This window comes from Ascoidea rubescens, assembly GCF_001661345.1.
Source record: "Ascoidea rubescens DSM 1968 unplaced genomic scaffold ASCRUscaffold_10, whole genome shotgun sequence".
Taxonomy (NCBI): Eukaryota; Fungi; Ascomycota; class Saccharomycetes; order Ascoideales; family Ascoideaceae; genus Ascoidea; species Ascoidea rubescens.
In genome coordinates this window covers 50,573-75,445 of record NW_017962922.1, presented here as the reverse complement: position 1 = coordinate 75,445, position 24,873 = coordinate 50,573, and the positions used below count along the sequence as shown (strand labels likewise).

Here is a 24,873-nt window from a genome sequence, read left to right as displayed (position 1 = left end):
AAAAAAGAAGATTCAATAGAAATAACTGCAAGCTCAGTTTCAAATGTAAGCATAAGTCCACCAGAAAAGGGAGTTGAAGTAAAAGAAATTCAAAAAGATGGTGGAAAAACCAAAGTGTTTGTATTCGAAGGTAATACTAAAGGAATAGTTGAAACCGCAGAGGAAAGAATGAAAAAAGTATTTGGTGTTCCACACAAAAAAGGTGAAATTCCCAAAACAACCTCAAGATTTCAGTCCTCATCAGATATTTCATTGAATATTGCTGGTGTGATTGTTCCATCAAAACCAATAGAGCCAGATAATTGTTGTATGAGTGGTTGTGTTAATTGTGTGTGGGAATTATTCAACGACGACTTGAAGAATTGGAAAAGAAAGAGAGAAAAGGCTGCTATTGCATTAAAGAAGAAAGGTGGAATTTGGCCTATCAATTTTGATCCCCCAATCCATTTGTTAAACACTGAAAATATTCCTAAGGAATTGAGAGGTTCTACAGCCCAAACTCCTGCACAAAAACTCGTTCAAAGGGAACAAGACGAAATTGACAATGATGCATATAGCCTGATGCCTGTTAGTCTAAGAGTTTTTGCTGACTTACAGAGAAAACTAAAATCAAAATCAGCACCAAATGGAAATTCTAATTCCGATTATTCTCAAAATTCTAAAGCAAAAGCCAATAAAAAAATGGAAATCAGTCAGATCTAATAGAAAATAAAATCTTATTACTTAATATTCTAACAATTCAATATTCTATTATCTTTAAATTTTTAAATCATTTTCTAAATTATTGGCTAAATTTTTCCCTAAATTCTCAACTCCTTACCAAACCATCCTTATATTTATAAAGCTAAGTAACATTTTTCTTTTTTCATTCAAAATGCGTCTTTCATTTAAACTTCTGTTATCTTGATCTCATTCATTCTTTTTATCAGCCTTATCTATTCTATTTTTCCTTATATTATTCAAATAAAAGACAATTCCCAGAACCATCCAAAGATACGGAAACTTCTCGCTATTAGTATAATTACGACAATAAACTAGAAACTGAAGAAAAAAATAATTGAAACACTGAAACATACAATAACAATTAAATACTCATATATTGCATTGGGCAACGGGATTACTTTGGTATAGAAACAAGAAAATATGGCTGATGATGTGAACAATGCTAGTACTAAGTCTGTGTTTCTAGTCATTTTAATCCAAGCAAAGAGAATATTGCGATATTATATAAGTGAGGTGAAGCTCCGAAAACAGTCAGATGCTTATATTTATCACGTGATACAATAGCCCTATAAAACGAGCCCTATCATCAAGTCCTAGGGCTCTTAAACCACGAAGGAACCCTAGTTCCGTCATAGGCCGCAAAAGTTTATTTTCCTTGAAGCTTCATAAAAATCTCTTTTTTTATTACGAAACAATAAACTAAACTACAGATCCATGACATAAGCAGTTATCAAACAAAATCAGAAGTATAGATAATGATTTTTGTTCATTTTATCAGAATCACTTGTTTTTTCATACTTATCAAGGTTTTGATTGCTCTTATAGTCATAGTATCTCCTGTTCAGTTTGACACTTCCTCACAGTTGATCATTAATAGTTCAACTATTTTGAATGAAAAATCGACTTTTTTAAGTAATTTTGATAATGTTCCTGGCTTGAAAATAATAATAAAATACCTAATTGAAAACTTGTTTGATAAGCTAATGGTGTGGGATGCTGTTTATTTCTGCAAATTATTTCAAAATGGAATTGAGTTTGAACACGAATGGGTTTTTGGTCCTTTATGGTGGAGATTTATTAAAAATTTCGATAGTTACTTGATCTCAATTTTACGATTTGTGAAAAATTTTGTGGTTATAAGTATTGATTTTGAAAAAGTTTCCAATATTTACGATAATTTTTATTCAAAGTTGATAACAAGTGTTATAATTACGAATTTATGTCATTATTTATCTTGCATCATAATATATGACTTGACAGCTGTAACTTTTAAAAAAAATTCCCTATTCAAAAGATGTTTTAAATTAAATATGCCATTAAAGTCATCATTGTTATTGGTGTTATCACCTTCTGGTATTTTTCTATTCGCTCCATACTCCGAAGCATTATCATGTTTAATTTCCATTCTAGCCATATACTTTCGAGAGGTTTCAATGTTGTTGACCACGCATTCCTATCTAGTTTCGATTCCAAGATTTCAATCGGTTTTCAAAATATTGCTATATGTTATTTCTGGAACTTTAGTATCGATTGGTTTAATGATCAGATCCAATTTGTTGTTATTAGGTATATTTTATTTATATGATTTATATGAGTTTTTAAGATTTAGAAAATTTTTAAATTCAATTATATCATTAATTACAGGTTTACAAGTTTTTATTTCTTTAGTGATTTTGAATTACATCTCATATATTGAATATTGCCCTCAAAGAGATAAATGGTGCTCAACAATCGATAAATCGTTGATTAAGTTTGCCCAGTCATATTATTGGGACAATGGATTTTTAAAATATTGGTCAATCAATAACATACCAAATTTTTTGATAGTATTACCGATTTTAGTTTTATTCATATCCTCAATTCGACATTTTTCAAATAGGTATTACTGTTTAAACTTAAACCCTATGATACTAATAGCAAAAGTTTATTTATTTTTAGGTATATTTTTCTGGAATATTCAAATTTTGATTAGAATTAGTTGTTTTTTGCCGATTTCTATCTGGTATTTAGCTGATAAATTAAATCTAACCATTGAAAGACAAAAAAAAACTGGAAAACTCTACAAAAATTCAAAGAAGTTTACTATTAATACTGAAAATCTTTTTATTTTTTGGCTGTTTAGTTGGATTATGATTCAATCGTCATTATTTGCTTCATTTTTGCCACCTGCATAACAAACTTTTGGTAAACAATTTATAACAATTATTACACAATAGAAGAAATTTCAGAGAAAAAAGAGTCTAAACTGATATTGATTGTGATTTTATGGTAAGAACATAAAAATAAACAAGCCCCTAGAGAAAATTTTCAAAATAAAGAATGTAATTGTATAATATATTACCAAATACAATGATCACAATGTATGTTGCAGCGAAACATTTCTTTAAAGCGTTCAATCAAAATTTACAAATGACTGCAGGAATTAGCTATTTTATTTTGTCCAGAAATGGAAAGGTTGTTCGAAGAACAAAACAATAAACTAATTTAATTGATATATCGATAGTACCAACAGATTTTCGATCATTTGCATTGATTAGTGATTTTGTATAGTGACAAAATTGTGTTTTTATAAGTGTGGCCGAATTAATGAGTGCTCAATATCAAATAGAAAACAGATTTTTTCCTCTGCTGATATAGATGGTTTCTTGACTATTTTTAAATTTGTATTTTTTTGAGACCTTTATCATGATAAGCTGGATTCATTGGTGAAAAGTGATATCCGAGGGAACTAACCAATACTGAATATGAGATTTATGGACGCTCATATACACTCACATGAGTCTATTAAGTAACGACTACTGTTATTCATTAACAACACAGGTAGAAATTATTATTATGTTTTGGCTAAGATAAATATTTTATTGGAAACAAAAAACTTAGAGTCTTAGCATGATGCAGTTCAAACCACCAGCTCGGCGAATAAGAGTTGTGTGGAGTATTGGTGTGAGCGCAGTTAGACAAGTAATTTACGATATTAAAAATTAAAAACTAAGAATTACTATAAATTGATAATGCGCAAATCGAAAGCAAGAAAATTTAAGCATAAATATGATCAAAAAATGTTGAAGAGCAAAAAAATTAGCTACACTTAATAGCGATCGGAATAGCAATTGGAATAACAATTGGAATAGCAATTGTGATTATGACTAGTTATGAGACAGTACTTTGTTTTATTTCTAATAACTATAATTGAAACTCAAATTAAGATAATACTCATCGAAATCGATGATATTTAATTTTCAATATGTGTTTATATGTATATTTATCAATATATTTGTTTATTTTTAATCAAAATAAACATATTTCTATATATGCTGGGCAAAGAGAATTAATAAATGAATAGCTTTCCCGAAAACAGATAGAGCTGAAATCTCCGAGAAGTGGATATTCAATCGAATAAGATCCGACACTCAAAGAGCCTGTGGCCTGATTGGAAGGGGTCGAGGGGTCTGATCTGTTCAAACCCCTTTTCTTTAAATAAAACAAAAAAGCAAATGTTCTTGAGGGTCTACATTGGTCCTTCTCGTTTGTGGGGTCTGTGAAAACTCCGAAGTGCCCATCTGTACTTAGTTTGGCTTGCATATTTAAGTGAATAATTGGGATGGTTAGTGAATAGAAATGGAGTTGGAGCTGGAATTTCCAAACAGTGTTTTTGTAGAGTGTAACATATACCCCATGATATTAGTCCAAAAGATTATTCACTGAAAATCAATTATTAATTTGAAGTAATTGATTGGAAATTCATTAGAATTTAGCCAAATTTAATGTTGAGATCTCCTTTTGTTCAATTTTTAAGATGGGGTTTTTGTAATCGAATGGATGATGAACGTTTCTTTTATGGACAAATGGTGTGAGAGGTTTCATTTGTTTTACTTTGCTAAAACAAAAGTTGAATTGTTTATGGAGTCCTAAATGATTTTCAAATAAAAATAAAATGAGCAAGACGGTTAAAATTGAAAAGCGTTTGATCTGGAGCTGTGAATCCTTCGTATAAAGCTACTGAACCTTTCCCTTTGTATTTCATTTACATTTAATTTTACGTTTAAATGATTTCAATTTGAATCAATTTCAAATAACTAATAAATTTAAAGAATTAACTTGGAAGATTTTGAGAATTTTGAGAGTTTTTAATAAATTAAAATGGTTGAATATAACGAAAGATTTGTAATTCCTCAAACCCAAAAAGCGGTTGTGTTTGAGACAAATGGAGGTGAGCTCATGTATAAAGATATTCCGGTTCCGGAACCTAAACCAAATGAGGTTTTGATCCATGTATTATATTCTGGTGTTTGCCATACTGATTTGCATGCCTGGAAGGGAGATTGGCCATTAGACACTAAATTGCCATTAGTTGGTGGCCATGAAGGTGCTGGAATTGTTGTCAAGTTAGGAACAGAAGTGAAAAATTTGAAAATCGGAGATTACGCTGGTATCAAATGGCTTAACGGATCGTGCTTATCGTGTGAATATTGTGAACAGAGCTTAGAACCAAATTGCCCAAAGGCAGATTTATCAGGTTACACACACGATGGATCGTTTCAACAATATGCTACTGCAGATGCAGTTCAAGCAGCAAAGATTCCCAAAGGTACCGATTTAGCAGAGGTTGCTCCGATATTATGCGCAGGGGTAACAGTTTACAAAGCAATCAAGTCAGCAGGATTGAAACAAGGGGACTGGATCTGCATTTCTGGTGGTGGTGGTGGTTTGGGTTCATTAGCAATCCAATATGCCAAAGCTATGGGCTATAGAGTGTTGGCAGTTGATGGTGGACCAGGCAAGAAAGAGTTGTGTGAGAGATTAGGTTGTGAGGCCTATGTTGATTTCACGAACTCGTCGAACATAAATGATGAGATTATTAAAGCAACTGATGGGGGGCCCCATGGGGTCATTAACGTTTCTGTATCTCAACAAGCTATTGCTTCATCGGTTGAGTACGTTCGTCCATGTGGATCTGTTGTGTTGGTTGGTTTGCCAGCTGGAGCAGTGTGCCAGTCTCTGGTGTTTTCCCATGTTGTCAAGTCGATCAAGATCATTGGGTCGTACGTGGGCAATCGAGCAGACACCAGAGAGGCCATTGATTTCTTTACCAGAGGACTAGTCAAGTCGCCCATCAAGATCGTGGGCTTGTCTGAGCTCTCCCACGTCTATGAGGAAATGGAGAGTGGGAAGATTCTTGGTCGTTATGTGGTTGACACCTCGAAATGAGCTGGAATAAGAAATGGAACAGTCACCATTGTATTCTGCAGCTCTGCCTACCACTCAAAGGCTCGAAGCGATGAACTTGATATACCCTTAATATACCTCTAATACACCTCTAATATACCTCTAATATACCTCTGATATACCTCTGATATATCTCCTGTCCACTGTCCCACCAAATACGCTTATTGGGTATGACATAAAACCAAAGCAAAGCCAGTGGTATGGAGATTGCGATAAGGACGCCCGATTGAAACAGGGATTTCTGCGCACGCCAAAGGACATGTTGCGTGTGATGTTCTGTTTCAGCGGGGAGCAATCTCAACATCGCATAAGCTGCTTTTTTCTAAGCTTTTGAGCTTTGAGCTTTGGGCTCAGAAACTGGGAGCTTGAGAAAGCAGACTTGCTATAAAAGCACCTCATGTTCTCCAGATGAAATGTAGGTCTCTTGGTCTCTATCTCTTTCTTCCTGCTACGCTGCTTCATCATGTCCAGTCTTCTGCTAACCAACCAGGTCTTGACCATCCTCTCCTACATCCTCTCCATTTTCGGCAACTTTAGGTATCTCATTTTTGGCAAAAAAGGTCCTCTTGATGATGAAGATCCTTTCCACTTGGGCATAACTCCCTTTACTGCCAATATTTTTTTCATATTTATTTTTTGGCTTTGTCTCTATGGTGTTCAATTGGCCTATATCATCCAATTGTTCTATCCTGACAGTAGGGGAACAACTAGTCTTACCAAAATAACTTCGACTTCCACAAGATTAAGTGTCTCTCAGGTCGTTGGTTGGCATTTTACTTCTTTTAATATCTTGACTTTTCTTTGGGCATTTTTATTCTCGAAAAACCACTACATTTTGTCTGAATTGATTGTGGTTATCAATTTTTTTAACATACTAGCCTTATTTGCTGTTCATAAAACCTATAAAATCCAAAGATCGGATTACTTCTTTTTAATCCACTTGCCAACTTCGTCAATACCTTTAGCCTGGTTGTTTTATCTCTTGTTTTGGAATGGTGCTGTTATGTTCCATTTCCACGAAAATCTAGCTGCCAGAATCTTAGCAAATATATTTATCTGGAACTTTTTGTTTGTTCCTGTCTTTGTCTTGGTGACCATCAAAGATTGGTCCTTTGGTTTAGCTAATTCCTATCTCATGTTTGCTCTTGGTTTTGGTCAATTGGGCATTAAAGTGTTTGCCTTGCAATGGATCTTTGCTTTTATTATTAGTGCTGTCTTGTTTTTTTTCAGTGTTGTTGTTGCAACTGGTTCAACCTTGGCTAATATCGGCGATGGTGATGAACATGTTCCTGGAACTAACACTGAAAACGCTCCCTTATTACCAAGTTAGTTTCTCAATTTGAACTTTTGAACTTTCTAACGTATATAATATTAACATTTGTGATTAATTATTACTATCTATGATTACTAATTACGACAAATAATTACAATAAATATTTATGGCTGATGATATTTTCTATTAAATTTCTATTAAATATGCGCTGTACCTGTTTGTTGCTCACTAACCTCTTGTGCCAAAATTGTTTAAAATGCTTCAAGATACTCAGGATGTTTAAGAATATCCTTTCCTTCAAGATTTTACTTATAGCTCAATTCATGATTCATGAGTATTTCTGTATCATAAGGTCGTATTTCTCGCAAAAGCAGAGACTATACGCCAATGTGCGACTCAAATTATTCAATGAATAGAGCACATAACAAAAACATGTATAATTAAACTATGATTGATAAATAGCAACTGCAAACAGTACTTTCACCATTTAAAATGGAAAATGATGAACCAGTTGAAATCAAAAGCTTTCCAAAACATTTAATAAATATGCTAAATTGTATTACCTCAAAAAGATTTACCATTCCCATACACTAGTATTTTCAATGCCAACATGACAGGAAAAGCTTATACATTGCCGTAAGCAACAATACTCAGCTGATTATCTTATCGGTTTGCTACTAAAAGTTATAATTTCTATTACAAACTTTTCTCTATTATTTCCATCAGACACTGGCGATGCTGGTGCAATGGTGGTGGAAGTGCTCATGATTGAATTGGTAAAATAGTTGGTCATTGACAATAATGGTCATCTTAAGTATGAATGTTACAAGGTTATTTATACATTATCCAATTTGACCAGATCTCCAAATCCTTAACTTATTTAGATTTGGAACATTATTACCAGCGAGGTTGTGGTACATTATTAAAGCCAAATGAAAGAACTCTCGATATTGTTCTTCTGGTGTTTATAAATTTAACAGGGTCATTTCTTTTATTGGGACCCAGGTGAAGAATCGGAAAGTTCAGACAGTAAAAGATTTATCTTCATTTGGGTATCAGTTGAAAGATTTTTGCTCATTTCACGATTTTTCTACTATTCCCTTGGGTTTATGAATTGACTCGCAAATTAACAGACTCCTACTTTTCCAATTAGATGTTTTGAACATAATAATGATCAGCACGATTTTAGTGAGTTTTTTCCATGGGCCACTAAAAATTCAAATTTGTTCCCAATCACTACAGAATTTCAAACTATCACTATCAATGATTTTAAAAGCTTTAAACTTGGAGAAGAGCTTGTGATAAATACTAATTTATTTTTGACTAATGGATATTCTGGAGGTAAAAAGGATAAAGAAAATAATGTCAAAGAAACATTTATAGATGCAATAAAAAAAAAGATACAGCTGGGAAATGGAAATATCGCCGATTCTGATTTTCATTCTTATATATATATTTTTTTTCTCTCAACATTTTTTTTTCAGAAATTTTTTTATCCATCAATTTCAATTAGCTTTTGTTTAAATAGAATTTCTAATATATTGAAATATATATCATACCATCACTATTACCTGCAATATGGATCAATGAAAACACCATTCTGAATGTAGAAAAGCTAATTTTTATTCAGATTGAGCATCATAATTAATTTCGTAATAAATTATAAAATTTTCAATACTGATTTTCTGAATAGTGAAATTAAAATGGCAAAAAGAGATTGGAGTTAGAACTCAGGTATATTTTATATTAAACAGAAGCAATTGATTATATCCAAACATATTCCAACGATTACAGAACATTACAATTATAATTATTGCAATTAAAATTTCAATACAATGAACAATCTCCAATAATTAATTTTTCTAAATTAGATAATGAAGTACATCCCCTGATTTTTTCATATAACGGTTTGTAAAAATGGTTTAACAATACGATGTAATCATTATTATTATTATTACCATTATCATCACCGATTTCGTTAAGTAGCAATTCATTGTAATAATTGCTTGATATTATCCCATCGCTATAATACTTGTTTCTCTTGACAGATTTCTCTAAAATTTCTTGTTTTTCATTTAAGAATTTTAAGTTGTTTTGAATTTTAATATAATTTGAAAAGCAATATTCATTATTTAACGATTGAAGCTTTCTTTCAATATTGTCAATAAAATTTGAACAAATAGAACAATTGCAAATTTCAATATCTTTGGATCGAAAAAATTGAGTTTTATTGTCATTTAGATTTAAATATTTGAAAGAAAGAAACTGATAAAAAAGAACCATTAATAAATTTTGTCTAGTTTGATCAAACATGAGATTCAAATATTTTATATTCGAATTGTTTTTAATTTTATTATTGATAAGTAAATCATTAAATGAGTTTAATAGTTCACCATAATACGAATTTGAGTCTTGAAGATCGTTTAGAAATAAATTAATATCTTCAAAGTTTTTGAAAAAATAATATGGAGATAGACCATTAAATTTTAGGAAAACATATTTTAAATTGGATGAGTTATTATCGATAAATAAGATTTGGAAGATCTTATCGATAAGAGACTTATTGGTGCAAGAGATGTTTGAAAATTTGATTTCTGTTAAATTGGGGAAATTGATTAAATTGAAATTATCAAAAATTGTTAAATCACTTAGAGAGTTTAAATTTAAGTTTAACTTTTTTATGGATGGTAGTTGGATCAAATTTTGGAATATTAAATCATTGAAGCTAAAAATATTGTGATCCAATTGGTGATAATTTAATGTTAGAGATAACAATTGGTTTCTATTAGACTTGATTGATATTTCCCTGTATAAATTTTTGAGATCATCATCGAAATTTGAAACAGCATTGAAATTACTTAGCAAAGTTGTTTTCTGGTTATAATAAGATGACAGATCAATTGTGACAAAAGAAGTATTTGAATTGAAATTGAGATTGAAACTTGATTGAGGAAGCAAAACCAAGAAATTTTCTAAAGACCTCAAAGACTTTAATGATTGAAATTGATGAGGATTATTATGGTGGATTTTGAAGTTGGGATTTGTGCAATTGGAAATAATATTGCTGAGTAGAGCCTCAAACAAAGGGTTGTTTAGTGACTGGACACTTTGCACATCAACAAAGATATTTTCAATGAAGACATAAAGATAAGGGTTTCGAGATAGAGTTGAGGATATGTTGATTAGGTTTGTGAAGAAACCACAGGATTCAGCATTGGAGTTTTTGATAAAAGACCAGCAATGGTGAAAGCTGTCAAGATGGGAGACATCTATAGAGTAGTCATTGATGAATAGGTTCCTGTACAAGTGTTTTTGGGCAAGATAGCTGAAGGATTTGCAGGTGGAGGACAAGTTGATTAGGTCCTGCTGGTCAAGAAGAGAAGAGCCAAAGATCAAATCAAGCACAGTCGAAGGAAGAAGCTCAATGATAGAAGAATTACAGTTGCTGTTGTTTGAAAGTGCCATCATCATCAGGTAGAGTTCTGTTGTGGAAAAGAGGAACTGGGTAGAAAGACGAGAGCTAGCGATGGTTTAATGGAGCTTTTGCCTCTTGTTTTATATCTTCTTCTTGTTTAGTGGGTTTCACATCAGATTTGTGCCTTTGGAGTTAAATCAATAGCAGTTTATTTAATAACCAACATTTCTGGTTTGATCAATGGAAATTATCGCACAAGCTGTTGGTATCTGAGAAATATAGCCAAATATTTTACACCTGTTTCGCAGTTCTTTCCAACTCCCAATAATTATTATTAGTTAGTATTCTGTTAGTTCACTTATTTCTGTAATTGCTAATCTTCGTAAGCTGTTGTTCTGTGGCAAATTTGGTGTGAGAATTAGGAGAGAACTGGCCCTCAGGAGGATAAGACTCAAAGCACCACAGAGCGAGGCAGTTGATGTGATAACAAAATGCTAAATAATACCAGTGGTTAAAGTGAGGATAACAGAATATTATTGTTTTGATAATAAAAACACAGTAATATTATTCTTTTAACTCAAACTTTTCTCTGCCCCAAAACCTCTTGACTCTTTCTGGAAAAATGTGCTAAAAACTCGTTTTCTACACCATTTTTGAGAGTGTTTTTGGTAAACGTTTTGAAAGTGGTGGTGAAAATAGCTCTGAAACCACTTTTGAGACTATTTCTGAGGCTATTTGTGAGACTTGAGAAGTCATTTCTGAAGCTGTTCTCCCCAACCACCAAAAGCAGCAGAAGCAGCACACTCTCCTAAATCCCCCTTTCTCAGTTTCTACGTCCACAAAGCAACGATAAAAGTCCTGTTTTATTTCAATATAACTAAACGACAAAGAGAATTCAAAGAAAAGAAAAAGAAAAAATGTCAAAAGAAACACAAAACACAAAACACAAAATTACATAAAACAATGAAAAGATAGGGAAAGAGTAAAATGTTAACGTACTAAAAAGTAACAAAAAGTGAAAAAGAGTAATCAAAATATGTAAAAACAAAACAAAAACATGAAAAAAATAAAACAAAACAAGATAAAACAACAAAAAATATCAATCAAAAAAAAATAATATATAAAATACTTATAAGAAATAAAATTATCTTTCTTATCTCTCTCATTCGTCTTCATCATCAACAGAAACAATCAATTTTAATTTGGAATCATTCTCGACTGCTTTCTTTAAATCATCATCATTCAAGATTTCCAGTTTCCCAGAGCTTTCAGCATTTTTGAAATTATTCTTTATATATAGTTTTATTTGTTCAACATCGTAATCAACTCTTTTCGAGATTTTTATTTTCAAATCTAAGAAGCTTATATTGAGTGGAATTAATAATGCAAAAATATCATCTTCAAAATAACATTTAATTTTTGTTTGTTTAACTGAGGATCCTTTACCTCCACCATTCGATAGAATAGTTGATCTACTTAATGTTGTACTACTAGAAAGTGAGTTCTCATTATTGGTATTATTGACATTATTGTTTTTATCATTTTTATTACTTACATTATCCGTACTGATGCTAGTATCAGTATTTGTTATATTGCCATTACTATTAATTACTATATTATTATTTTTATTCTTATCAGATATTGATAGATTTTGAAGATTTAACGAGGTTGGATCATCTAAATTTTCACTACTAATTTGATAATTTTTACCAATTATGTCATTCTCATTATTGTTATTATTATGAGGATTATTTTCATTATCATTATTTTGACTTGTTGCACTGGTTGAAATTGATTTTTTCGAATCTGAGGATCGATTTGAAGTTGAGTTTGATGAATATAATTGTATAAATTGTTCAGTTGTATATTCTTTGTCATTTTCTTGAGTTATTTCAAATAAACTTAAAACCAAGTGCGATTTTGATATGTGATCGGGCAATTTGATTAGTTCATTCAAGTATTTTTCTAAAACGTATAATCTTTGGCTGGCCAAATTTTCGGAAACAAACACCACTGGGCCAGGTATGAATGGTAAGCTTCGGTTTTTTGTATCAAATTCACCTGCTTCAGTTGGAAATGCTTGTAGTAGTAGCTTTTGGAAATTAAAGAAATCTTTGTAGCATCTCCATAGAGATCTAACAATGTTATTTGATAGTTTGCATATTATATTATACCAATATTCATCGTTCATTAGGTAAAGTCTTTCAATTGATACTGCTAGGACTTCATACGTGAATTCTTGTTGTTCTTCGACGATTTCTTCCAAAGTTGAGGAGTTGATTGGATTGATACCTGAATTTTGGTAAACATTGTTTGGGTATTGATTTGAGTAGGGATTCTGGAATTGGTTTCCAAATTGATTTTGGTAGTAAGATTGTTGTTCGAATATTTCTTGGTTTAGTTGAATGGAAGAAGCTTGATATTGGGCGTTTAAGATTTTCCATTCTTGGACAGTTGGCAAGTTATTTACCAAGATTTCTTGTTTAACATCTGGAGATGATTCTTTACCAGGGACCATGTTCATAATTTTGATATAAGAGACTGGGACTAAACCCGGGCCACCTAAACGATCGATTGGTTTTGCTATAAACCATTCGAATTCATGATGAGCACATAGTACAAGATATTCACCTTCCTCGACATCTAGTTCATCTTCTTTTTCACCTTTAAAATTGTATAAAACTGTGCCGTATAAGGTAGGAGCAGTTGTTTTTTTGATCTGGTTGTTTTGGATAAGATTTGGGTTTTCTAGAGTTAGGCTACTTATTATAGTTGGAGTGGTGGAATCGTCGATGCTATTGTTTGAAGTGTTTGAGTTGATTATGATGGAGGAGTTGTGGATGCTATTGTTGTTGTTGTTGTTGTTGTTGTTGTTGTTGTTGATGGAGGAGTTGTTTGATATGGTTGGGTTAATTATAGAGGAAGTTCTAGGTCTTGATCTGTTGAAGGCTTTGAAATATGAGACTGGAACTTTGCCTTTAACATTAGTGATTGGGTTAAAAGCTTCGTACCAATTTTTGTCATTTTCGTTGCTAATGACATAGAAGAAATCATCCTTTGAGAATTTTAGTTCGCCAGGGCCTTGGGGGTTATAATCGTATAAAGCCTGAATGACTTTTTTGGGAGCATTTTGATCAGTGTCTATATTGGCGTTATTGATATTGATATAGTCCGAATTATTGTTATTGTAGTAGTCAGAGGTATCGTTGATGTTTGTGGATACCCTTGGAGAAGTTGAGGAAGCATTTAACATTGCCTGTGTGAAAGAAGATGAAGAATGAGACCTTGAATGGGAGCTTAGAGGAGACTGGGAGTTTGTTAGAGTATTATTAGAGTTTGGATTAATTATATTATTATTACTAATAGTATGATTAGTATTGTTGGTATTTGCAGAGGAACGTTTTTCGTGTTTTAGAGATCTCCTTAGGTTCTAAAGAAAGAAAAAAAAGTCAAACAAAATCCAAGTAAAAGAAAGAAAAAATAAAGGAGAAAAAAAAGAAAAAGATAAAAACAATTATTAGTAAATCAGAAACTTTTGAAATTGAAAAAGGGGTGGTGGTTTTAATGAGTTATGAGTAGGTTTTATAATAAGATAGTAGAGATATACATACTTTGATCATTTTGGGAGGAAAAGGAAATTTATTCAAGCTTATTTAGAAAGAATCAGGATGATTCAAGGTTTTTTTCAAGGTTTTTTTCAAGATTTTCTCAAGATTTTCTTAAGATATTTTCAAGATATTTTCAAGATATTTTCAAGATTTTTTCCAGATTTTTGCAAGATTTTTTCAGGATAATTCAAACCAATTGGAGATAAATCAAGCCTCTTGAGAATAATGCAGAGAAATGGAGGAGTGGTAAAATGATGAAAAGTTGTAGATAGCAAAGAAACTCTGGGAGAGATAACAGAAATAATGGAACAGAAGCTTGAGGAAAGAAACGCCAGAGTTACCAAATATTCAAGAAAACCTTAAGGAAATGTCTTGATTTGAAAGAGATATTGAATCACAGCACGAAGAGAAAAAGAAATCAAGTGAAAAGGGTAAAGTAATGGAAGAAGCCACTGGAAGGCAAGAGAAGATGGAAAATAAAGCCAAGAAGGGAGAACAGGAAGCAGCAGCAGCAGCAGCAGCAGTTTGGAAGGTTCCGGGGCAAGCAGCAGAAGAATCAGAAGAGGAAGCAGAAGATGGTGCGTGTGCTGGATTTTGTGCAAAGAGAAAAGAAAAAGGTCAGAGCTCTGAGCAGCGCTTTTTACTTTACTCTTTGGCGCCAGGCTCAAACTCTAATCCGCGCTGCCCTGTCGGAACAGGACTCCTCTGTCTGCTGTTCTGCGCACGGCTGTGCACAGCTGCGGCTGTTCTGTCTACACGCCGCCGGCGCGCTGCAGCTCTGCAGCCGAAAAGGCAAGTGGCACGATCGGCTAGACTCTGGGCCCCGTGCGAATGGGAGACCCAGCGTTCGTTTCTTTTTCGGCGGGCTGATTGTGCAGAACAATGTCCGGATCTGCAATCTCCGAGGGCTGCCGAAGGACTGCGCGTATTCTTCCGGGCCCGTCTGTTGGATTTGGTGGAAGTGGAGGTTTTGCTGCCTTTGCTGCCTTTGCAGTAGCTGGACTATTGGAAGTCGTCTGTTCTGCTCCACAGTTCTTATTTGCCTGTGGCCCACTCAGACACGTCCTACGACTTGTCTCTGGTTAGTGCCTGTTGTCGATTGCTCAATGCCCTTTCCAAACTGCAGATCTAACCTGCTCCTCGTTAAATGAATGGATATACGCATAACATCTCAGCTGTAATGTGAATTCTCCTTTATTGTTCAGAACACCAAGTGGATAGTATACGAGTGTCTGTATTGTTGTGGCTAATACCGCTATTGCAATGTCTAAAATATAAACGATAAAACTATTGTAACAACTCCCAACAATCCCATTGAAGAAAGTGAAGAAATACTCACCATATTGTTTCCACCATCTGAAGAACTCGATGTCAAGGTTTCAGAGCTTTGGCCAGTCTCCAGACTACTGCTAGCAGAAGCAGTTCTGCTCACAACTGTGACACTTTGTCCAACGCTATTCACCAAATTCACACTCACAAATTCTATTTCCTTGTTAGTGATTTCCTTTCCATCTGAATCCTTTATTGTATGGTTGGTAACCTTGATTTCCAAGTTTTCAATGATCTTTCCTGTGTTATTATTTTCAACTCCATTTTCAATCAATTCAGTGATTTCCTCTGGCTGTTCTGGGAGCGTGAAATTAGAATTGAATGATGAGTAAATTCCAAGGATCTTATCTGCATCACACTCATATTCTTCACTGTCTTGAACATCATTTTCACCCCAGTTGGCTGAAATGTTCTCAACTTTTTCATGTTCTCCTTGTAAATTATCAAATTCATCTGTATATGCGATCGATTCATCGTCATCATCAATATTGACTACTCCATATCTATTAGACTCCTCGCTATATTCGTAGATCAATCCTCCCGAAAATGTGTTGATTAATCCACCAAATACCCCTCCAGAGATTTCATCAAAAGTCCTTGGTCTAAATGCATTGCATCCATATTCTGAAAAGAAAACTGGAATCACTGCATCCTTAAATGTCTCATTCACCTTTTCATATCCTGACGATTTCCAGTTACTTTCTCCTGAACACCATTCGTACGAGTTTAGCCCAAAGAAATCGGATTTAGAGTCAATCTCTCCATCTTCTGTACTATCGCATTGTAAATATTTAAATGTAGCTGATCTTAATGAACTATCATCAGCTGCCGAGTATCCAACCGGAATAGTTCTGTTGCTGTGTTTAGAGATGTATTCCTTCATATCTCTTTGAAGCGCTCTAATATATGGTGGATTTAAACTAGCTGAATCTTCATCGTTGATAATCTCATTTCCAGCAAAGAATCCTAGTAAATTGGGAAACCCCTTAAATGCTTCAATGAATTTAAACACTCTTGTCAAGTAATTAGCATTGTAACTGGATGATGGATTATCTCTGTTCAATGACTCTCCATCTAACGCTGAATTGACATCTAATATGACATAAATCCCAGCATTATTCAAAATCGTCATACATTCATCGTGGTTCAATTCGGGATGTAGCGAGTAAACTCTAATAGTATTGACTCCCAATTGCTGCAATGAATAAACATCTCTCCAACATTTATCTGGATCTGATAGCACATCTCCATCACCAATATCTCCTGTATATGCAGAAGATCCACCAGGTTGATAATCAACCCCCTTGATGAAAAATACTTCACCTTCTTCCCCTGATTTAACTGAAGGTCTAATAAACCTTTTTCCTTTAATCTCCAAAGGGATCAATCCCAAAACCGGAATTGAAAACAAGAAAGCATTTTTTATAAGATTAACTGTGTTGAGCTTCATTTTAAATTTAGCAAACAAACGAAAGCTAAAAAAAAAAAAAAAAGAAAAGAAAAGAAAAGAGATAATAATTTTTTTTTGGTAAAGACAAAAAAAGAATACAATTTTTGTTCACCTGGTTGTTTTTATTCAAAAATAAACAAAAGTAGGTGTATAAATTATAGGAAACTAAAAGGTTGAACTGTTAGAGCGTTGGTTATAATAAAGAATGGTAATGAAATTGAGAAACAGCAATCGTAATGAGACAATGAAGCACAGATTAAATACCAGCCCGCCAAATCAGGTATCGCCATATCTCAGATGAATCAGTAAATATCAGGTCTAAGTACAGCCATTTTCCAAATCACAGAAACAACAGATTCCTCTCTGTTTTGAACCAATTCCAGACCTTTTCCAGTTCATTTTCAGTCCCCAGTTGTTCCGTTTTACAGGACAGAGATTTGCGCTATCCGGATCCAAAGCGACTCGGTCACGGAAAGCACCCTCGTGGTCCGAGCTTTCTCTCTGTTTTGTGTTCTTTCTCGTAACCATTTTCGGCACTTTGCCGGTGAATGCTATTCCATCCAAACTGGTGGTAGCGAAACCATAGCGAACATACTGCTAGCGAACACTGCTTCTGCCCATAAAAAAAGGGAGCCTTAGTCAGCAGCCACCGCATGTCTGTCATTTTGGCCCCAATAGAATGCACTATGAGATAGTTAGTGACTTTATCAGTATATAAGACCAGCAGGATTACGATACGATAAAGATTTCTATTGATTAGAGATATTTACAATCAATATATTAATATATATTTGCACTATATCTTTGATTTACTGCAATAAAAGTTGTAATATATCCTTGCTAGACATATTTTATTTGCTAATGAGTGATAGATCTTCTTTGTTGAAGAAAGCGATTCAAAATAGCTCGCCTGATAGCCCATCTCGTTATACATATTACACACAGTGTAACCAAACTACTGATAACAATAAAGATGATGGAATCAATCAAAAAAGAAAACATTGGGGGAAAAATCTAGGTAGAAGCTTAGCCATAATTTTTGGAATAGTTATATTTGCTGTATTCACAATTGCTTTATTCAGTGATGATTTTCCCGAAGGTGTTGAATTACCAGAGTTAACGAAATTAGATGAATTAAATTATTTCATAAGGCCAGTTGGTCATCAAATTGATACAAATGATGGAGATAGTGAAGATGGTGAAGATAGTGATGGTAATGATGATAATTATTACAATGATAACAATGATAACAATGATAACAATGATAACAATGATAACAATGATAACAATGATAACAATGATAACAATGATAACAATGATAACATTGGAGCTGATCAGTTAAATAAGAAAATTGGTGTTGAAAGATTAATTTTAATTGGAGATGTTCATGGATCCTTTCGTTATTTTATAAAACTATTAAAAAAGATCAATTTTAATAAAAATAAAGACCAGATAGTTTTATTAGGAGATTTTATTTCAAAGGGAAAACAAAATTTTGAAATCTTAGAATTTGCCATTGAAAATCAATTGTCGTGTATATTGGGCAACCACGAGTTGAGTATATTAGAAAAATATTCAAGGTATCACAATGTTGATTTGCCATCTTTTAGTAATTCCTCCTATCCTTCGTCGAAATCGCAAAATTCATTGGTTGGTGCTAAGGGAATAAGTTTTGATCCAGAATTATCGATAGCAAAAAGACTAACGAAAGACCATATTGAATACATAACGAAATGTCCTTTGATTTTGAAATTAGGCAATATAACATATGAATATTTAAATCCTAGATCAGATAAATATCCTGAATACGATGAGTTGAAGACGGATTTAAAAAGCTATGACCCAGTCTATAATCACAGATCGCCACTAGACACTCTAGCTATTCATGCCGGATTGCAATGGAATGTAAAGTTGGAGGATCAAGAACCGGAGAACTTGGCCAATATGAGGGCATTATTACGACCAGAATATCTTGAAGCATCCGATGTGAGCATAGGACAAATGAACCCATTCAAGTATAAAGCATGGTACAAAGTGTATAATGACAAAATGAGGTCAATGGAGGACAATGGCAATAAAGAAGAATTGGAAAAGTACTCAATAATCTATGGACATGATGCTGGAAGAAAACTAAACCTCCACGAGTATACTCGAGGATTGGACACTGCATGTGTTGATGGTAAAAAATTGACAGCATTGGTCTTTAGTGCGAAGATGAATTTGAAAAGCCAGGTGATATATCATAACAAGGTGGTTCAGCAAAAGTGTCGTTGAGCTCTCAAACCGATAATGCAGTCATTATCGAAGCAATACCCAGAACTGGAGAGGTTGTAGAACAGACCCATTACACGTTTTGCCATTATACATTTTTGTATTTTCTTGTTCTTCACCACAAGCCCTGTGTAGGACCTAGAACCCTTTGATTAGTCAAGGCTCGCAGAAATAGTCAACAATACATGACGCTGCCTATTACTTAATAAGCAGCAAACAGTTCTGGAGATAGAGATCATATTCTGGAAGCAGACGAATTATCTGTCTGTTATTCAGTAGCTTCTTCTAATCCTTAATAATCCTTATATAATCCTTAATAATTGTCTGGATGATGAACATCTCCTAGCCATTCCAAAGCTACAGGGTTAAACCACATGGTCTCCATACTATTACTGACTGATTGGTTATGCAGCCGGCCGAACAGCCCGTTGAACAAGGGCTGCTGCTTCAGATTTCGTCGCCGCTGAGGTCTTAACGTCAGTGCAGCCGTCACCGAATATACGCATTGTCCGCCGTATTGACCCTCAACACCCACTCAAAAGCGCGCCTCGGACTGCAGTTTCCGCTGACGAAGCATCGTGCGTGAACGTCTCGGGAGACTGCCGATATTCCGCTAGCGGGCAGCTGGCATATGCTGACGGGATTTAAAAGCGGATTTAAAAATGGGATTGAGAAATGCTCCACAAATATTTAGATATAAAAGCACTCTTCTACAGCCATTCTCTTATTCTCTTTTGCTTACTGACCTGCTCTGCTCAATACTGAATTGCATTCTACTGTGTTGTTCTGTTCTCCAATTCCCTGTACCAGCTCTCTTCTCACCTTATTTTGCTCCCAATGCCTTCTACTCTTGATCAATTAAAATCTGTCACCACTGTTGTTGCTGATACTGGTGATTTCGAATCAATTGCCAAATATACCCCACAAGATGCCACTACCAATCCCTCTTTGATCTTGGCCGCTGCCAAAAAACCTGAATATGCTTCATTGATTGATACTGCTATTCAATATGGTAAGCAAAATGGTTCAACTCCAGAAGAACAGGCCTCAGCTGCTTTAGATCGTCTTTTAGTTGAATTCGGTAAAGAAATTCTTAAAATTGTTCCTGGTAGAGTCTCAACTGAAGTTGATGCCACCTTGTCCTTTGATACAGATGCAACAATTGAAAAGGCCTTGAAAATCATTAGCTTGTATGAGTCTCAAGGCATCTCAAAGGACAGAATCTTGATTAAGATTGCTTCCACTTGGGAAGGTATTCAAGCTGCTAAAATTTTGGAATCCAAATACAAAATCCACTGTAACTTGACTCTTTTGTTTTCCTTTGTTCAAGCCGTTGCCTGTGCTGAAGCTGGTGTGACTTTGATCTCTCCATTTGTTGGCAGAATTCTTGACTGGTATAAAGCAAGCACTGGCAAATCTTACTCTGGTGCTGATGATCCAGGTGTCATTTCTGTTAAAAGAATTTACAACTATTATAAAAAGTTCAATTATGATACAATTGTAATGGGTGCTTCATTTAGAAATTCCGGAGAAATTAAAGCCTTAACCGGTGTTGATTTCTTAACCATCTCTCCAGGTTTATTAGAAGAATTACTAAACTCAAATGAGGATCTCCCTGTTGTCCTATCAAAAGAATTAGCTAAGGATTCTCCTGATGAAAAGGTCTCCTACATTAATGACGAACCCAACTATAGATTCTTATTCAACGAAGATGCAATGGCAACTGAAAAATTAAGTGAGGGTATTAGAAAATTTGCTGCTGATGCTCATGTATTATTAAACATTTTAAAAGAAAAAATTCAAGCCTAGGATATAATGTCTATCCAGTTTTATTTATATCCCAATAGATTAATATCTTAACATCTCGATGTTTAACTTTTCAATTTATTACTCGAATATATATTAATATATTTTTTTTTCTTTTTATAATAATGAATAAATGAATATACGACTCAATGATTAGATGATATAAAAGCAATATAAAAAAATATTGATTTTTGATATCATTAAATTATTTACATTATTACATTATATTAATTAATAAGATATTTAAACTTTTCTCCTACCTCAGACATTAGAAAAATGAGCAAAATGTCTTAGACCGATTTTATAAAAACAAATCCATCTTTCATCTTCCATCGTTCATATTCTTTCATCTTTCATATTCTTCCTGCTTCTTTCGTTATCTTCGCTTTTGTATTAATAACATATCAAAATGAGTAACTCAAAGCTTGCAAATGATACCTCTATTGAAAACATGTATCTTGATACAATTGATAGATCAAGTTTAGATTTTGACTTTGAAAAAATTTGTTCAGTATCACTATCAAATATCAATATTTATGCTTGTTTAGTGTGTGGAAAATATTATCAAGGAAGAACGAAAAACTCTCATGCCTATTATCATTCAATTGACAATAATCATCATGTTTTTATCAATTTAAACAACCTAAAATTCTTTATTTTGCCTGAGAATTATGAGATTAAAAATACATCAAATTTAAACGATATCAAGTACTTGATCAATCCAACATTTGATTCATCTCAAATTGAAAAATTAAATCAAAAGGTTCCAGTATATAATAACGGTAATAGAAATAACAATCTTGTTTACGAGTTTAAAAAAACATTATATTCTCATGATTTAAATCATAAGATTTATAAAATTGGGTTCATCGGATTAAACAATATTAAATCTAATGATTATGCCAATGTTATTTTACAATCGTTGAGCCACATTTCAAGTTTAAGAAACTTTTTCTTAAATTTGAACAACTTTGGTACAATTGATAAAAACATTTTAAATACAAAATTCGGATTATTAATTCGAAAAATCTGGTCAAAAAATTTATTCAAGCCTCATATTAGTCCCCATGAACTACTACAATACATTAGTTTATTATCTTCAAAAAAATTTACAATCAATCAACAAAGAGATCCAAAGGATTTTTTATTATGGCTATTGAATAACTTGCATGATGGATTTGTTAAGATTAATCATTACGAACACGACCATGATAATAGTAATATCCATAGTATCCATAGCAGCCATAGTAATAATCGCAGAAGTCACACGATTGTTTCAAATTGTTTCCAGGGAAAGATAATTATCAAATCTCAATCGATTATTGTTGAAAAGGATTCCAAAAGCGATATATTGAAATTTGAAAAGAAAAGTCAATCAAATTCATCAATAAATAAGTTTTGGATATTAACCTTGGATTTGCCATCGATTCCGTTATTTAAAGATGGCAATACAATTAAGGAGATTCCTCAAATTTCAATTTATACTCTATTAAATAAATTTAATGGAATTCAAACCCAAGAGCTAACAGGAGAGAGTAGAACATTTCAAATTAAAAAATTGCCTCTGGTTTTAATATTTCATATCAATAGATTTAGTAAAGATAACTCGATCAAGGGACTAAGTGGAGTTGAAAGAAACCCAATAGTTATCAATTTCCCATTATCAAAGCTCGATATGAGTGCTTATTTGGAAAACAGCAAAAAAAGAAACATCAAGAGAAAACCAGTCTATTACAAGCTAGTAGCCAATATTATTCTTGAGACAAAAAGCGAAAACGATAATATGAAAGAGAACCTGGACATGTTTGTCTGGAAAATCCAACTATTGGACAAGGCCACTAACAGTTGGTATGAAATTACCAATTTAGACGTCAAAGAGGTGAGTAAAGAGGTATTACTCTTAGGGGAAAGTTACATTGAGTTTTGGGAAAGGGAGTGAAACAAAATAAGAAAAAAGCAAGATTTTTCACTTTTGACATCTTATGCAGGAGAGGTATTTAATGATATGTAAACTCATCGGAAACTAACCCGTACATATATAGCATCGATATAATCAGCTGTGCTCCCCAAGCAGCGTTGGTCTTGCCTGGTTTTGGTGTTTCAACTGGAGGTCTTCAAAAGAGACAGCAAAGGAGGAAGCAGAGGAGGATGGAGGAGCTCCAGCTCCAAACGTGCAGCGGTATATCCGACAACTTTTAAGGTTCTGGGGCATGGAGGATGGGTTTTGGAGAGAAGAACAGGGTGCTGCTTAATTTATTCACTTTTGGCTTAGAATCCATTCCTTTTGAATTCTCTTTGAGGGACATTGGAAAGGCCCAACCTGACAAAACAGATGATTTTGATTTTGATCTTGATCTTGGGCCTGGCAGCTTTTTTTATAAAAGTGTTTGATTTTCTTTCCTTCCCACTTGTTTGAAAAAAGAAACCAGTTTTCGTTTTCCTGCTATCTCACACACACTTGGTGGTTACTATCAAACAATGTTTTTCAATTCGTTCGCTATAATAACTGTTGCTTCCTTGCAACTCTTTCTTTCAGCAGCCAACCCATTGGCTGAGGCCCTAGCTGCAGCTTTGCCAAAACCCTTAGCTGAGGCACTTGCTAAGGCTGAATCGGCTTCTTATGGTTGTCATGCTAATTGTGGATACAGTATTTTGGCTGCTAGAAAGTGTGCTGAAGATGGTGAATCAGACACAGGTCCATACGATTTGGATTGTTTATGTGCAGATGACTCCCAATTTAACCAGTTGATGGTAGATTGTTTAGATTGTGCATGGTGTTTATATGATGACTACTGGCCATTTTTAACTGTGGCTATTTCTGAATGTTCTACAATTCCAACTACTCCAACAGGTACTACATGTTTACCATCAAGTCTTGCAACTGTAGACGCTACTGGAAGCGAATCCTCAGCTGAAACTACCGCAAGTGATTCTTCAGCCGAAGCCACTGAAGAAAGCTCAGAAACTGTTACTATAACTGCCACCTCTGGAGGCTTTTCCAACTCAACTGCCACCTCTGTTGTTTCAACTCAAAGCAATTACAACTCAACTATCTCCAGATCAAGCAGCTCTGGAATAACATCTGCTTCCTCTGGCTCCTCTGGCTCCTCCGAATCATCTGAATCATCTGAATCATCTGGCAGCTCTACGGTTGAGGACAGTGAAGAAGCTTCTGCTACTGAGTCAGAATCTGCTTCAAGTAGCACCTCCTCTTCCGGTTCTGGCTCCAATGCCATTAGAACTGGCCTTGTTGGAACTCTCTTGATGACTGTTTTCTCTGTTTTGTTTATGTGAACTTAATGTCATCTTTTTGCTTCTTTTCTAACTTTTTTTGCTTCTGTTTCTTTCCTAATAATAATTAATAAATAATATCAACATTGAACAATAAACGTTATGCATCTGATTTCCCACTGCGTTGGTTCCAGAGCAACGGAATCTTTCAAACATGCATATACATACGTTTTTCAATGTTCATGCACATTGCACCACGTGTGCATATTGGAGTTGAGCATCTCATGCATACGCAAACTTTGTTCTGAGGTCATTTTCTCACAAACTGCTTCCGTTCCCTCTCTGTCATTTTCTCTCTTTTCTTTTGTGGATGGCATTATCTTTGATGAATCAAACTCACGCAAATGACTTGAGCGATGCTAATAAAGTCAGTATCTAGCGAAAAATGGCTAACTTAAATCTCGCTCACCCTTTTTCACCATCATTGAACACTTGCAACACTGCAGATTAGCAATTTAGCCTCCCACCAACAAAGCTATTG

General features: G+C 33.9%; 12 protein-coding genes across 12 annotated transcripts; 9 read left to right on the top strand and 3 right to left on the bottom strand.

The window, feature by feature from the left end:
* Positions 1-105: 105 nt before the first annotated feature.
* Positions 106-621, top strand: DPC25 (Dpc25p; the record flags this gene model as incomplete). Its single annotated transcript, XM_020189982.1, has 1 exon — positions 106-621. A coding segment is annotated over one exon (516 nt), but the record flags the coding sequence as incomplete, so codon positions are not given.
* An 893-nt stretch (positions 622-1,514) lies between these two features.
* Positions 1,515-2,897, top strand: GPI18 (GPI-anchor transamidase GPI18; the record flags this gene model as incomplete). Its single annotated transcript, XM_020189689.2, has 1 exon — positions 1,515-2,897. A coding segment is annotated over one exon (1,383 nt), but the record flags the coding sequence as incomplete, so codon positions are not given.
* Positions 2,898-4,863: 1,966 nt separating this feature from the next.
* ASCRUDRAFT_71288 (zinc-dependent alcohol dehydrogenase) lies at positions 4,864-5,931 on the top strand (the record flags this gene model as incomplete). Its single annotated transcript, XM_020191915.1, has 1 exon — positions 4,864-5,931. The coding sequence occupies one exon, from the start codon at positions 4,864-4,866 to the stop codon at positions 5,929-5,931; it is 1,068 nt and encodes a 355-aa protein (XP_020046084.1).
* Positions 5,932-6,412: 481 nt separating this feature from the next.
* ASCRUDRAFT_9008 (DUF1774 domain-containing protein) lies at positions 6,413-7,279 on the top strand (the record flags this gene model as incomplete). Its single annotated transcript, XM_020195044.1, has 1 exon — positions 6,413-7,279. The coding sequence occupies one exon, from the start codon at positions 6,413-6,415 to the stop codon at positions 7,277-7,279; it is 867 nt and encodes a 288-aa protein (XP_020046083.1).
* A 1,770-nt stretch (positions 7,280-9,049) lies between these two features.
* On the bottom strand, positions 9,050-10,687 carry ASCRUDRAFT_71286 (F-box protein; the record flags this gene model as incomplete). Its single annotated transcript, XM_020191914.1, has 1 exon — positions 9,050-10,687. One exon carries the CDS (start codon positions 10,685-10,687, stop codon positions 9,050-9,052), a length of 1,638 nt encoding a protein of 545 aa, XP_020046082.1.
* Positions 10,688-11,946: 1,259 nt separating this feature from the next.
* On the bottom strand, positions 11,947-13,764 carry BEM1 (phosphatidylinositol-3-phosphate-binding protein BEM1; the record flags this gene model as incomplete). The annotated part of the gene is made up of 4 exons (XM_020189885.1): positions 11,947-12,077; positions 12,348-12,854; positions 12,930-13,356; positions 13,603-13,764. Coding segments are annotated over 4 exons (1,227 nt in total), but the record flags the coding sequence as incomplete, so codon positions are not given.
* Positions 13,765-14,355: 591 nt separating this feature from the next.
* On the top strand, positions 14,356-15,454 carry ASCRUDRAFT_106781 (uncharacterized protein). Its single transcript, XM_020188659.1, has one exon. The coding sequence runs from the start codon at positions 14,821-14,823 to the stop codon at positions 15,394-15,396; it is 576 nt and encodes a 191-aa protein (XP_020046080.1). The 5' UTR covers positions 14,356-14,820; the 3' UTR covers positions 15,397-15,454.
* Positions 15,455-15,512: 58 nt separating this feature from the next.
* On the bottom strand, positions 15,513-17,024 carry GAS3 (putative 1,3-beta-glucanosyltransferase; the record flags this gene model as incomplete). The annotated part of the gene is made up of 1 exon (XM_020190706.1): positions 15,513-17,024. The coding sequence occupies one exon, from the start codon at positions 17,022-17,024 to the stop codon at positions 15,513-15,515; it is 1,512 nt and encodes a 503-aa protein (XP_020046079.1).
* A 795-nt stretch (positions 17,025-17,819) lies between these two features.
* PPN2 (putative serine/threonine-protein phosphatase) lies at positions 17,820-19,547 on the top strand. Its single transcript, XM_020193597.1, is given in 2 exon segments — positions 17,820-18,246; positions 18,265-19,547. The coding sequence occupies 2 exon segments, from the start codon at positions 17,886-17,888 to the stop codon at positions 19,296-19,298; spliced, it is 1,395 nt and encodes a 464-aa protein (XP_020046078.1). The 5' UTR covers positions 17,820-17,885; the 3' UTR covers positions 19,299-19,547.
* Positions 19,548-19,998: 451 nt separating this feature from the next.
* TAL1 (sedoheptulose-7-phosphate:D-glyceraldehyde-3-phosphate transaldolase TAL1) lies at positions 19,999-21,241 on the top strand. Its single transcript, XM_020193596.1, has one exon. The coding sequence runs from the start codon at positions 20,133-20,135 to the stop codon at positions 21,102-21,104; it is 972 nt and encodes a 323-aa protein (XP_020046077.1). The 5' UTR covers positions 19,999-20,132; the 3' UTR covers positions 21,105-21,241.
* Positions 21,242-21,510: 269 nt separating this feature from the next.
* SAD1 (mRNA splicing protein SAD1) lies at positions 21,511-23,040 on the top strand (the record flags this gene model as incomplete). Its single annotated transcript, XM_020190708.1, has 2 exons — positions 21,511-21,870; positions 21,913-23,040. The coding sequence occupies 2 exons, from the start codon at positions 21,511-21,513 to the stop codon at positions 23,038-23,040; spliced, it is 1,488 nt and encodes a 495-aa protein (XP_020046076.1).
* Positions 23,041-23,579: 539 nt separating this feature from the next.
* ASCRUDRAFT_81678 (uncharacterized protein) lies at positions 23,580-24,395 on the top strand (the record flags this gene model as incomplete). The annotated part of the gene is made up of 1 exon (XM_020194646.1): positions 23,580-24,395. The coding sequence occupies one exon, from the start codon at positions 23,580-23,582 to the stop codon at positions 24,393-24,395; it is 816 nt and encodes a 271-aa protein (XP_020046075.1).
* Positions 24,396-24,873: the final 478 nt, after the last annotated feature.

Coding starts and splice junctions, on each gene's coding strand:
- TAL1 (XM_020193596.1), top strand. CDS start 20,133: ATGCCTTCTACTCTTGATCAATTAAAATCTGTCACCACTGTTGTTGCT.
- ASCRUDRAFT_106781 (XM_020188659.1), top strand. CDS start 14,821: ATGGTGCGTGTGCTGGATTTTGTGCAAAGAGAAAAGAAAAAGGTCAGA.
- PPN2 (XM_020193597.1), top strand. CDS start 17,886: ATGAGTGATAGATCTTCTTTGTTGAAGAAAGCGATTCAAAATAGCTCG.